At 35.4% G+C, this 14,496-nt stretch overlaps 1 protein-coding gene across 2 annotated transcripts in view; it reads left to right on the forward strand.

The window, feature by feature from the left end:
- GTF2A1L (general transcription factor IIA subunit 1 like) overlaps positions 1 to 14,496 on the forward strand; it is a 44,992-nt gene that overhangs the window by 5,243 nt on the left and 25,253 nt on the right. For both annotated transcript variants that reach the window (XM_077915327.1, XM_077915326.1), the window contains exons 4-6: positions 5,532 to 5,587; positions 7,826 to 7,910; positions 9,193 to 9,779. In XM_077915327.1, coding sequence (XP_077771453.1) covers positions 5,532 to 5,587; positions 7,826 to 7,910; positions 9,193 to 9,779 — 728 coding nt within the window. The remainder of the gene's footprint in view (positions 1 to 5,531; positions 5,588 to 7,825; positions 7,911 to 9,192; positions 9,780 to 14,496) is intronic.

Raw genomic sequence — 14,496 nt, forward strand, 5'->3', positions numbered from 1 at the left:
TTAATCTGTGTGTAAGTTTGTAACATGTTACTGGAAAAATATTGTTTCACTGAGTTACACATTTGACATATTATTCATTATACAAGATTAAAAAATCCTATTAATACCACCACACATTTCATAGAATGGTATTGGAAAGCTATCAAGCTCATGTGGTGGATATAAAATTTAGAAACTAAGATTTTTAGCTGAAAGCTTGAATTTTATCATTGCCAAACAAATACTGTCAGTTTGTTTTCCTCAAAGTGATGGGGACACTTGGTTCATTTTCAAAAAAATGACTGCAGGCAGGGTGCCTGGGTGGCTCAGTGGATGAAGCATCTGCCTTTGGCTCAGGTCACAATCTCAGGTTCCTAGGGTTGAGCCCTCAGTTGTGGGGAGTGTGCTGCTGCTGCTGCTTTTCCCTTTTCCTCTGCCCCCCTGCTCAGTGTTGAGTCTGCAGCTGCTTCTCCCTTTCCCTCTGCCCTCCTCCCCACACTTGTGAGTACTCTCTCACAAATAAAATCTTAAGACAGAATGACTGCCAAATATCCATGTCTGAATAACCATAGTTTGTGTCACTTACTCTTTCAAGTAAAAATAGTGTTGCTTAGAAAAGGCTAGATCAGCTCTCAACTTAAAAAAGAACATCAGTGCTTTCCGTGTACTTCCTGGTAAATCTGTATGCTACAGAAATGCTTTGTGTTCTGCCCATTTCATCCCACAGAATATTAAAGTATTCTTGAAGGTTGAAATTTCATAAAAATAATTCTTTATGGTTACATCCAGGAACAACTTTAGTGAGACAGTTTTATTGTTGCTGTTGTTTTTTCTTTTTTATTGTAAGTGGCAGTGGAGAAACAAATACAGTGGCTACTAGTCAGGTTTGGTACTACTGCCTTAATTCATGCTAAAATGGCTTCACTTTTTAAAAAAAATTTTTCTTTTATGTGAGTTCCACACCTAACATGGAGCCCAATGTAAGGCTTGAACTCATTACCCAGAGATCAGAACCTGAGCTGAGATCAAGAGACAGGTGCTTGGGATGCCTGGGTAGCTCGGTTGGTTGAGCCTCTGACTGCCCCTCCCCCCTGCTTGTGCATGCATGTACTCTAAAATTAAATAAATAAATAAAATCTTAAAAAAAAAAAAAGTTGGACACTTAACTGACTGAGCCATCCAGGTTAGCAATGCTTTGTGCTATGGGCGCAAATGTCAAAAAAAGAACCAAAAAATTTAGTGAAAAATTAAAAAAAAAAATTATTGTCTTGGTATTATAAAAATAGTTTGACCTTGTAGATACTACAAGGTCTCGTGGACCCTTCTGGGTTTGCACAGTACAATTTGAGAACTGCTGTTCTATTCTTAGGGTGATTATGTACATTTTATAATCCACTTTAAAAAAAATAATTGTTTTTGAACTTCAGATTCACAACAAATTTAAGAGAAAGGACAGATTTTTCCTATACCTCTTGCCTCCATTTATGCATAGTCTCTTCAGTTACCAACATCCTCCATCAGAGGGGTACGTTTGTTGTGATTAATGAACCTACATTGACACATCATAAACACCCAAAGTCCATAGTGTTTACATTATCACTCTTGGTGTTATTTTAAGTGTTTATGCAAATTTATAATGTTATGTATCTATCATTATAGTTTCATATAGAGTATTTTCATTGTCTTAGGAGTGTTCTGTGTTCCTCCTATTCATCCTTTCCTTCCACACCAACTCAGGGCAACCATTGATACTTTTATTGTCTCCATAGTTTTGCCTTTTCAAGAATGTCATGTAGTTGGAATCATGTAGTATATAGCCTTTTAAAAGTGGTTTATTTCACCTAGTAACATGATGTTAGAATTCCTTCCTATCTTTTCGTGGGGTGATAGCTCATTTCTTAGTTCATAATATTCCATTGTCTGGATGTGCCCCAGTTTATTTAATTGTTCACCCACAGAAACACATCTTGGATGATGCCAAGTTTTGGCAATTAGGAATAAAGCGACTCTGTTGAAGTATATGTATGGATATACGTTTTCAACTCCTTTGGGTAAATACTAAGGAGAGTGACTGCTGCATTGTGTGCTTAGTTTTGTAAGGAACCACCAAATTGTCTTTCAAAGTGATTATACCATTTTACATTCCCATCAGCAATGAGCAAGAGTTCCTGTTGTTCCACATTCTTGCCAACATTTCGTGTTCTCAGTGTTCTGGATTTTGTCTATTCTGATAGGGATGTAATGGTATCCCATTGTTTTAATTTGCATTTCCTTGATGACTTATGATATGAAGCAGCATCTATACTTATTTGCCATCTATCTTCTTTGATGAAGTGTCTTTTTAGGTCTTTGGGCTGTTATGATTGAGTTTTAAGAGTTCTTTATGTATTTTGGATAACAGCCCATTATCAGATATGTCTTTTGCAAACATTTTTTTTTCCAACCTGTGGCTTTTCATATTATCCTATGTCTTTTTCAGAAGTTTTAAATTTTAGTAAAGCCCAGCTTATCAGTTATTTCTTTTATGGATTGTGCCTTTGGTGTCATATTTTAAAAGCCATTGTATACTCATGGTCATCTAGATTTTCTATCTTCTAGGAATTCTGTAGTTTTGCATTTTACATTTAGGTCTGATCTATTTTCAGTCCTTTTTTTGGTGAAGGATGTAAAGTCTATGTCTAGTTTCACTTTTTTTTTTTTTTTTTTTTTTTGCATTGCATAGCCAGTTGTTAAAGCGCTCGCTATTTGCTGAAGAGATTATCTTTGTGCCATTGTATTGTGTTGGCTTCTTTGTTAAAGATCAGTAGACTATATCATGTGGGTCAGTTTCTTGGCTTTCTTTTCTGTTCCATTGATACATTTGTCTGTTCTTTCACCAGCTAACACTATATTGGTTACTGGAGCTTTCTAGTAAGTCTTGGAGTGGGGTAGTGGCAGTCCTCCAACTTTGTTTTCCTCCTTGAATATCATATTGGCTGTTCTGGGTCTTTTGCCTGTAACCTACTTTTGAGAGAGAAATGGGATTCCATTAATAATAACCTTGGGATAATAGGTGTAAACTAGGACTATCCTGAGGTAAACTGGAACATGGAGTTTCTTTGTCTATGATTGTCCTATTCTAGCAGTTAAAATCAGTTTGTGCTATTTGGTCTTCATGTCATACTTTTTTTTTTTTTTTTTTTTTTGACAAAACTATTATCAATCATTGTGGGAGGAAGAAAGGAAAGAATAGGAATTTTGAGAGGTTTGTGATAGCTTTCATCTTTGTGCGTTCAAACTCCTTCAGGTACAAACTATATGTCCAATTGTTCTTGAATTACTTGGTGAAGATTTCAGCAATGCTGTTCTTTTTTTTTTTTAAAGATTTAATTTATTTATTCATGAGAGACACAGAGAGAGAGAGAGAGAGAGAGAGAGAGAGGCAGAGACACAGGCAGAGGGAGAAGGAGGCTCCATGCAGGGAGCCCGACGTGGAACTCGATCCTGGGACTCCAGGATCAGGCCCTGGGCTGAAGGCGGCGCTAAACCACTGAGCCACCCGGGCTGCCTAATGCTGTTGGTTCTTGATGTGACTTGAGGTAGAATATTCAGTTTGGTTGTTAGAGATATGCATATGCTCGTGAGTAGTCACAAAGAAGAATATTGACCAGTCTTTGCACCTCTTGAGTCATGTGACTTAGGTATTAAGATTTGGAATGGTTTAAAGCAGGACCAAGAATTGTGAAGTTATTAATTATCTTGATGTATCAAATACTTCTTGGGGGTATAGGAAAAAAATAGATTTGTAAATGTTATTATGTAATATTACCATTTTCTTAATTTATGTTTATTAAATTACATTTGTGAGAGTGATTTCTTTCTATATTGTAAAGCCTATTTGTAAAATTTAATATTTCTTGAATATATACATGAGGACAAAAATTCTAACACTTTCAGTTTAAAGACACACATTGAGTTAAAACTTAATTGGTTATTGAAACCATCCTGAATATTTTAAAAAGCATGTTTCAGGCACATATAATGGCATATGTAATTTGTGAAAGTATGTAAATGGTGCAGTTAGTATCAAAATTAACTAGGAGCTACATGAAACTTCACTATAAAACTCTTAAGTGCTTTTATTGTGATGACTATAAAGAAACTCTTAAACTTTCTTATAGCTCTGTTTGATTTATATAAGATTAGAGAATTATCCTTTAGGATTTATTGCAAGGTATTTAAAAGAGGGGGATTGTTGCTATTTTTCCTCAAGAAATTCATTTAATTACTTCAGACAGTGTGTTAACAGATTTTTGTTTCCTCTCAGGCTATGGCTTCAGCTCTACCAGCTTAAGCCTCGCTCACTTCAGCTAATTAAGACTAATACCATTGTGTTCCTGCCACACCAATTCTTTCTAATTTAGCCTTTCTAAAAGAATGCCTGTTAATAAGCAAAGCCATAGATGAACAGAGGATAAAAATAATTTTCTGCTTCATTAATCATCAATCTCTCTAGCTTTGCTTCTGTTGTTTTAATGTGGGAAGAATGGTTAGTTAAAAATATATATATTTGTTCTTCTGAGTGACTTGTTGTTTATGATGGAGCCATTCTATTGTCAGTAGCAGATCTTTGGGACAATTTACTTTAATGTGGTATGTGAAAAAAGACCATAATAACCATTACATTTAATACATATGTGCTGCATAAACATGCTAAGACATTCTCATTTTTATAGAAGAAAAGGCAAAATGATACTGTAACAGTCAAATTCAGCTATTTAAAATGACCCATGAGGTAAAGTTTAAGTTACGTTGATCAACTGAGGTCTTTCTACTAGAGTTACTATTTGTTCCTTATTCTCACTTTACAATCATTATTAGGTCAACATTTTATCTGTAGCATAGGTAGTATAGAAAATTGGTAGATAATAAAAATTATGTGAGATTGCAACTTTAATGGAAGTTGGGGTGATCTTAAGATGTTCTCTTATATATTTCTTAGTAGTCATAGTTGTTTCATACAAAGACTTGTGGAGAGATGTTCTTACTCATTTATTCCTAAAATTATGTAGCTGTGGAGGCTTAGTTGGCTAAAGTATTATGAATAATTTTTCATGCAATGAATAAATTGGAAATTCTTTCAGACCTCTAAAATTTAGAATGGTTTATCTTGGGTTACATATTTTTGCTCAATAATAGAGTCTTTTGGAAATGTGCTACTTGAGTAAATACTGCTTTTTTTCTTCTATGAAAAGTTGCAGTGAAGATTTAGTGCAACATTGACTTAATAATAAAAACCTCTCTGGTGTACTTACTTACAATGAAATACTTTATTTTGGTACTTAAAATAGGTTAGTTTAAAGTCTCTAAAGTTTTTGGGAAAAAATAAAATTAAATTCACTTAGCTTGCTTGCAATTAGGAAGTTTACAATTCACCATGGTCAGACATGTAATGAAAAATGCTTTTTTTAAAAAATAAGCTATTCTTAGCAGTTTTGTTAAACTGGTAAATTGTAATGAATGTATAATGTTTATTTTCTGTATTATTTTCTATTTCTATGTTTTCTGTACAGCATCATTAGTTATTCCTGCTGGTAGACCTCTTCCCAGTTTTACTACAGCAGAACTGGTATGTAGCCTATTTAGGATGTATTTTAAAATAGATGCCTCCCTTTCAGTGATTGGTAGCAGAAGGCCAAGCTTAGATGTAATTCATAATCCCCCAGTTGAGTGAGAAAAGATGTAGAAAGGGCTGGGGAGACAGGAATAACGTCTATAACATACGTGTTGCAAAAATTGAGGAGTTTTGGAATTGACCTTTTCTTTACCAGCTTCCTGCTTCCAGAACAGTTGTTAGCATCTGCCAGTAGTTACACAAGGCTAGGAAGTTTCTGAAGTTAAATACTATGGAGTTTTAACACATGGTATGTTGTATATCAGATAGATCCTAAATGGATGATGTTGATATTTTCTGATTTTTCCCCCCACCTTGAGACACATAATAGTTCTTCTTTTTATTTAAGTTTGCTCATTTTTAAAATCTTTGTAGAGATTTAGAGTATATGTTTCTCCCAGAAGATTTGGGGCAGAAAATAAAATTATAACTTGTATATAGAAAATTGAGTAGTTTTTAGGCAGGTTAAAATAGCACTTTTTCTCTTTTACTTTTCTTTCTTTCTTTTTTTTTTTTTTTTTTTAAAGATTTATTTATTTATTCATTCAGAGAGAGGCAGAGACACAGGCAGAGGGAGAAGTAGGCTCCATGCAGGAAGCCTGACGTGGGACTCGATCCTGGATCTCCAGGATGACACCCCGGGCTGCAGGCGGCGCTAAACCACTGCACCACCGGGGCTGCCCCTCTTTTACTTTTCTTTAATGGCATATGGTCCACTGTTTTTCATCTTCTTTAAGACCACTTTCTGGGGCAAAAGGTTTGCTAGGCTATTAATTCCCGTTTCATTAAAAACAAAACCACACCCTTTACCAGGATTTTTGGAAAGAATCTGATAGGAGATTTTGCTGCTTTTGATAGGAGACCACTGAAAAATATCTCTGCCTTTGAAATTCGTGGAACTGCTTTTTCTCCTGATTAAGGAAATAATATACTTCTAATTAGTAAAGACAAATTTATAAAGTAAAAAGTGAAGGAGCCCTGTAGTATTGTACCCCAAAGATAACTGTTATAACTGTTCGATGTGTATCTATCTAGCATTCTTTCATGAAAGTTACATTAATTTTTTGGGTAAAAGTAGGCTCATTCTCTGTACTGGTTCTATAATACTTTTTTAACTTAGTAATATAGATAAATCCTTTTCACTGCCAGTTAAATATTGATTAACCTTAGTGGCTGTATCACAGTTTCATTAACTGATCTTTTATTAATGGACATTTAAATTATTTTTAATTTTTCTTCTGATATAACACTCCTTTGATTATACTTGTAGATATATTTTTCTGTATTTGTATGATACTCAGGTAATGAGGATAAATTTCTAGAAGTTGAATTTCTGGGTCTAAGATTATGCATGTTTTCTTTTCTCTCTCTGTTTTTTTTTAAAGATTTCATTTATTTATTCATGAGAGACATAGGCAGAGACACAGGCAGAGGGAGACACAGACTCCATGCAGGGAGCCCGATGCAGGACTCGATCCCAGGTCTCTAGGATCACGCCCTGGGCCGAAGACGGTGCTAAACTGCTGAGCCACTGAGGCTGCCCAATGCATGTTTTCAATTATGTTATATACTGCAAAATTGCCCTCCAAAAGTATGGTAACATACATACTTATATGTATGTGGTTGTGGTTTGAGAAAACTGATTTTTATCATGTTCTTACCAACACTAGGTATTGCTAATCAATTTTATGAATTTTTGCAGGTCTGGTAGGCAGAAGCTTTTTTGTCTTTTGATTTAGCATTTTAAAAAAATGGAAAACTCTGAGGTTTAATTATTCTGAAATAAAAATTGCACATTATTGTATTATCTAATTCAAAGTACCATTAGTGATCAGCCTCCAGACTAGCGGACCTCTATAAGCAGCTGTTCTTGTATCTGACATTTTTGAGAATCGTGGACTCAGACAAAGCTATGTAGTGGGCAAGTTATATGAGTCAGTGCTCATACCCTTTACTAAGACTTTACTGGTTTCATTGCTAACAGCTGTAGAACAGAATTCTTTTTATCTTTAATGAGATGATGATCTAAATTAAATATGGAAAAGCTGTGTTACTCAAAGAACTTAGCCCCGGTGTTAAATATTGTCCAACCATTTTCCTGTGGTCTGAATCAGATTTTTTTTTTTCTCATGAGAGGAGGAAAAAATAAGGAAAGCCCTTTTCTAACTTTCTGATTAAATTTCTCATATCTAGGGTACCTCAAGCTCTAGTGCAAGCTTCACTCTTTCTGGATATCCTATTCATGTGCCAGCAGGTGTGACACTGCAGACTGCATCTGGTAAGAGTATAGGCCCCAAATAATTTTTTTTTTTTTTAACATTGGTACTGACTGCTGGGTGTTAATTCTCATGATTTTTAATAAACTTTTATATCAGAAGTTATTGAAGTTACAGGAACTTTTAACAGAACTTATTTTAAAAACAATAATGTATGGTGGTTATTATTGTTGTGGAGGCAACCTACCATAGAAGATAACATACTAGGTCTGTCCTGTAACTTACTCCCATTTCTCTTTCCCAAATTGTATAAGTTGCTCTATGTATGTTAATTCAAATCAGTGATCTAAATTTTGACAAACACAAAATAACATATCTGTGTCCCTGCTAGTTCTGAACAAGAAAAACTAAAGACTATGTTGATCAACCTTTTTCTCCTTTCTTAATAGAGATTGCATAATAGAAAGAATATCCAAAAAGTTTGGAGATGAACCAATTCTGCTTTTCAGAGTACTATTTGAAAGAGATCATAACTATTTTTTAGGTTTTTGCAAAGTATAAAGCACCTAACTCAGTGCTTTAAAAAATAATTTTTTTCCTCCTTTATTTTAGTGTTATTTTAAAGGAGAAAAGGGGGAGATTTGATAACTTTTGAAATTACTAAACTCTTTTTGGATAGCATTATCTTATAGTAGTTACATGGTATCTTAGATTTTCTTTCTAAAGATTTTATTTATTTATTCATGAGAGACACAGAGAGGCAGAGACATTGGTAGAGGGAGAGACAGGCTCCCCACTGGGAGCCCGATATAAGACTCTGTCCCAGGACCCTAGGATCATTCCTTGAGCCAAAGGTAGATACTCAGCCCCTGAGCCACCCAGGCATCCCAGTATCTTAGATCTTAAATATCTGAAATACATTTTCCATTATTATGTTTGTTAAAATCCCAATTTGGGTTGGTAACATAGTAATTTATCAAACAATGGGATAGGTCCATGGAGTAAATATTGGTGGCCTGTATATATCTCAAAATTGCCATATAAGCAATAGTGAGAAATGGCTAGAGTTCAAGTGAGACTGCTTTGATTGTTAAAAATAGAGTAATACATATTTATTATAGAGAACACAGAAAATATGAAGAATAAAATAAGAACTCATAGAGATATCATTATTAACATATGGATGTATTTGTGGACAGCCTGTTGTGCCTGAAGGTTGGTTTCGTTTCTTTTCTTTTCTTTTCTTTTCTTTTCTTTTCTTTTCTTTTCTTTTCTTTTCTTTTCTTTCTTTTAAAGGAAATTAGGTTTCTATCTTACTTACGGTTTTATTTTCTCTTTATTGAGGTCACCTTTATAAAGTCAATGTACCAATTATGGTGACACAGACTTCTGGAAGAGCAAGTATTCTACATCCAATTCAGCAAGTATTTCAGCAGCTGGGGCAGCCTCCAATAATCCAGACCAGTGTTCCACAATTGAACCCATGTTCTCTCCACGCCACAACTGAAAAATCACAGAGAATAGAAACTGTGCTCCAGCAACCCACAATTCTTCATTCTGGGACAGTGGATAGGAAACATTTAGAAAATGCCACCAGTGATATACTTGCACCTCCTGCAAATGAGCGTGAAATCATGTCTGAAGCCTTGTTGAGTCAGCCGGAAAGCTCGCAGTATATCAGTCTTCCAGGTGTTGTGTTTCCTCCACAGGTCTCTCAGACAGATTCCCAAGTGGAGCCCGTGCTCAGTGTTTCAGGCAGCATGACTCAAAATCTGAATAGTAGGCCCTTCTCCACCAGCCAACAGGGGGCCCAGCACCGGCACATGTCTGATACTCAGCTTCATGTTCTTAAAAATAGGATGTTTGGATGTGATTCTATAAAGCAACAAAGAAATACAGAGGAGCCCAGCAACCTACCTGTCTCAGAGAAGGTAGCTCTCTGTTCAAGTTGATAGGGGACAGACAGTGACTGGTGATTTGACATCCTGAGGTTTTTTTATTTTTTTCTTTTTTTTAAGCTGTAAGATACTCAGAAGTATAAATATTTTGTTTTTTCCTTTAGAAGATTATTTATTATTATTTTTAATATAACTATAAGTTCTTATAAATGCCCAGCATTTCTAACTTTTAATTTCAGTTAATGAGTTAGAATAGTCTTCAGAGAAAATGGGTTTGTTTTAAAGAATTCCATTTTACCTCTCCCTTACATTGTGAGAATATTTGTTTATATCTAAGTTTAAAAGACTCAGAAATCAATCCTAGTAATTAAGTGAAAATATCAAATTTTCCTAAGCTCCCATAAGAAATTTTCCCTTTTCTTGCCTAGTACTTAATTTCTCCCTGCTTGCTGAAATATGAGTTACTGTCTTTTGGAATTCAAACCACTAAAACATATCTTCCAATTAACTTTGCATATTGAAAATAGGTTCAAATTATTAATTGCCAAGAAATTCATAGTGTAGGCAGACAGTTTCATGGCGAATTTTGGTTGGTAAAATAAAATCTTGTGTTCTTTTTCCTAATGTAAAATACGTCGCACAGCTAACTCCATGTATACAGTTTAGTCACATATGACAACTAACAAAAGGTCTGTGTGTCTAGCTAATGGTTAAATGAAGGGTAATGAGTGAAGGAAATGTCAGAAGCTGTTGGACCTGTTTGAGAAAATTTCTGATGTTTGATGAGGCCTTTTCAAAATCTTTTAGCAAGTCTTTTTTAGCAAGTTGAGTTTTGATATGGAGTATAGAGATTAAGAATTTTTTTGAAAAAAAAAATTTTTTTTGAGTATTTTTCACTCTATTTTCCACATAATATAAAAAATTTAAGAAATGTAGACTAGACTCATAATTGTGAAACATTTGTTTTTAAGGTAAAAAAAAATAACTGAATTTAAAATAAGCATGTGTTTTCATCACTTAAAACTTTTGGAGGTATTTTTCTCCTGAACTCTGTATGAACTTTGTAGATACTTGGTATCAAGGACTTACTCTGCTGTTACTTATTAGATATTACCTTGTACTTTGTTCTGAAATGGGAAAATAGATTAGTTAAGGAAGATTAATCAAGAATTGTTTAGGGGATAGTGGTCGAGAGCTTAGTTTGGAAGCCACAATAGATTCAAATTCCAGATTCACCATTTACAAACAAGCTATGTAATGTTACTTTCTGAAATCCAGTTATAGTCTGTAAACTGGGCCTGAAACCAGCCTCAATTATCAGAGATGATTTGTATAGAGTTTTTAATAGCTTCTGGGATCAAAATAAGCTTTAGATTAATGCTATTATGCTTTGTAAGCATGTGATAAATCAGGTGACTTTTCATATAATTCTTCTGTTGGTTTTAAAATAGAGCTGTATTTAAAACACCCAAATCCAAATAGAGTATCTACTTTATAAGGTGTTTTTTTTTTTTTTTTTTTTATCAATATACAGAAGAGACCTTTAAAATAGTAGTAATCTGGTAAAGTTTATGCTGATAAAATTTTGAAAAGAATTATAAATAGGTTTTCCATTTTAAAAGATCGCTTCTCAGAAATTCTTATTGCTTAAAGCAAGTTACAATTAAGTATACATGTTTACTTGTCCTATGTAGACTACCAGAGATTTATGTAGCTTTTCTATGCTTCTATGTAGGTTTCTATGTAGGTTTAACATTTTTACTGTTGCATACAATATATTCCTGACAATTTTTGATGTGCTCCTATTTTAAAGTACGTGTTACTGTGTTAGGTTATTCTTAAGTCTGGGAATTTTGTTTTATAATCTTAGAAGGCTACAGAGAACTAGAAACTCAGGTCTTCATTGGAACTTCAAAAAGTAGGAGTAGAAGGAGAGAAATGGTTCAGTAAAGTGTCTTCTTTAACTACTTTTTATCTCTTTTCTGCCTTCACCATCATCATCATAAGCCCTGCCTCTAAATATTGTCATTTCTACTGCCTCATCTTTTAATTCTTTACCTATCTCACTACATCTTCTTACCTTCTTTCTGAGCTCCTCTTTGTTTCCTTCCTGTTTCCAAAGGTTGTGTCCTCAGACCGTTTGTCTTCTTACTTGAAGTTTTCCTTTGGGCAATCTCATGGATTATTATGGTTTTACCTACCACCTATTTGTTGATGACTATGTTTCTTTTTTTCTTTTTAAGATTTTATTTATTCATGAGAGACACAGAGAGAGAGGCAGAGACGTAGGCAGAGGGAGAAGCAGGCTCTATGTAGGGAGCCTGAAGTGGGGCTTGATCCCGGGTCTCCAGGATCACGCCCTGGGCCAAAGGCGGCACTAAACTGCTGAGCCACCCCGGCTGTCCGATGACTATGTTTCTAACTGTATTACTCCCTTGAGCTTCATTCTCATATCTGTTTGCCTTCTAGACAATGCTACCTGAACATCACAGTAATTTACTGGTCCTCCAGAGACACTGCATGGTGCCACTGCCCAGCTGGTCTCTCATGCTAAGGACTTAAAATTAATTTTTGGTTCTTTTTTCCCCCTTATTCTCCTTATATCTTTTGCTTTTAAAAAATTATATTTTACATTGCTGTAGAATGTATACAACATACAGTTACCATTTTAACCATTTTTAGGTGTACAGTTTATTGACATTGAGTACATTCATCGTTGTGTAACCATCACTACATCCATCTCTAGAACTTTTTCATTGTCCCAAACCAAATCTCTGTACTTATTATATAATAACTTGCAATGGCAAGTTACCCCCTCCATTCAGCCCCTGGTAACTTGTGCTTTCTCTATGAATTTGATACCTCCTAACTGGAATCATAAAATATTTATCCTTCTCTGACTGGCTTATTTCACTTAGCAAAAGATTTTCAAGGTTCATGCATGTCATAGCATGTGTCAGAATTTCATTTCTTTGAAGACTGAATCATAACTGATAACTTTATTTATAACTTCAGTACTAAATATTTTGAGACTTTGTTCCCTTTTCTTCATCTGTCCTGCTATTGTCCTTATTGTCTCTCATTTGAGGTAATACAATAGTTTCCTAACTGATCTACTATCCTATCAGTCTGATTTTTTTTTTCCACTCCACACTGGCCAGTCCATCCATTTTAAAGGTGAAAGGCTTAGGCTTTAGGGGTCAGAGTTATTGATCCCTTCTGTATCCCTTAAAAACTACGTGACTTGGGCAAGTTAATTTTTTCCTCACTTGTAATAAAGGTAATGGTATCTGCGATGGAGTCAGCGTGGGAGGATTGCAGGAGATGATCAGAGAGAAGTGCTCAGCAGCACACTGCCAGGCACATGGTAGTGTTCAGAGTGTGTTAGCTGTTATCTCATGGTTTCTCATGGCGACCGGAGACTTAACCCAGAATGCAGCCTGCTCAACATGTCACTGACAGTTATTTACCTGCAGGGTAAAGTTCAAGCTCTTTAATGTGGACCATGTTCTTTCTCTGCCAGATTTTCTTATTTATTTTTCCTTCATTTCATGCCTACTACTTTGGTGGGAACACCAAACTGTGAGTGATTCTCTGTTAACCTTGGTGTATCCACCTCTCTATTGTTTTTGTTATTCCCTCTGCTTGGTGCCTGAATCTTCTTGCCCATCTTTCTCTCTGGCTAATGGCTTCTTTTTTTAAAAAATATTTTATTTATTCATGAGAGACACAGAGACACAGGCAGAGGGAGAAGCAGACTCCATGCAGGGAGCCTGATGTGCGACTCGATCCCAGGACCCCAGGACCACGCCCTGAGTTGAAGGCAGCCGCTCAATTGCTGAGCCACCCAGGTGTCCCTGGCTAACGGCTTCTTATCCACTAAATACTTCCTCCAGAAATTTTACTTCAATGCCTCTCTACCAGCCTACCCCCCCTTCTTCATTTTTGGACTGGCTGTGGCTGTCTGTCTTCTGTGTTACTGCACCTTAAATATGTGTGTATCATAATGTAGTTAAAAGATAAAGTGTCCTGTTTGCATTGAGGGGTACATTTTATTAATCTTTGTATACATAGCACCTAAGAATATATACACATTCATGTATACTTGAATATACTGTGCCCAACGTGGGTCTTGAACTCAAGACTCAGAGATCAAGAGTCCCATATTCTACCAGCTGAGCCAGCCAGGCACCCCTAGAATGTAAGCTTTTAAAGAACAAGGTTTATGATTAGTTATTTGGCTTAGTCGTTCTCAACTCTGGCTAGGTATTAGAATCATTGGGGCATTATGGGCACCTGGGTGGCTCAGTTGGTTGGGTGTGTGCCTTTGGCTCAGTTTGTGATCCCATGGTCCCACATTGTGCTCCCTGCTCAGTGGGGAGTCTCCTTCTTCCTCTCCCTCTGCCTCTCCCCCCACATGCACATGCTCGTTCTCTCTCTCACAAATAAATAAAATCTTAAAAATCATTAGGGTATTAAAAAATAATGTTTAGATCTACCTCAAGGGATTTGGATCTAATTAGTCTGGAGTAGGTTCCACTCATTAGTGTTTAAGAACCTTCTATGGCTTGTAATAATGGTAGTTAAGATTAAGAACCACTGACAGCTCAAAGTCAGTGTATAAATGAAAAATGGATGGAGTGAGGGGGTAAGAGAATTTATAACTTCAGGAGCTTTAATTTTTCTTTCAAATCCATTCTGATATTTTACCAAAAGATAAAAAGTCATATGAATAGTTTTTTGAATATAG

The sequence above is a fragment of the Canis aureus genome, chromosome 11 (assembly GCF_053574225.1).
Source record: "Canis aureus isolate CA01 chromosome 11, VMU_Caureus_v.1.0, whole genome shotgun sequence".
NCBI lineage: Eukaryota > Metazoa > Chordata > Mammalia > Carnivora > Canidae > Canis > Canis aureus.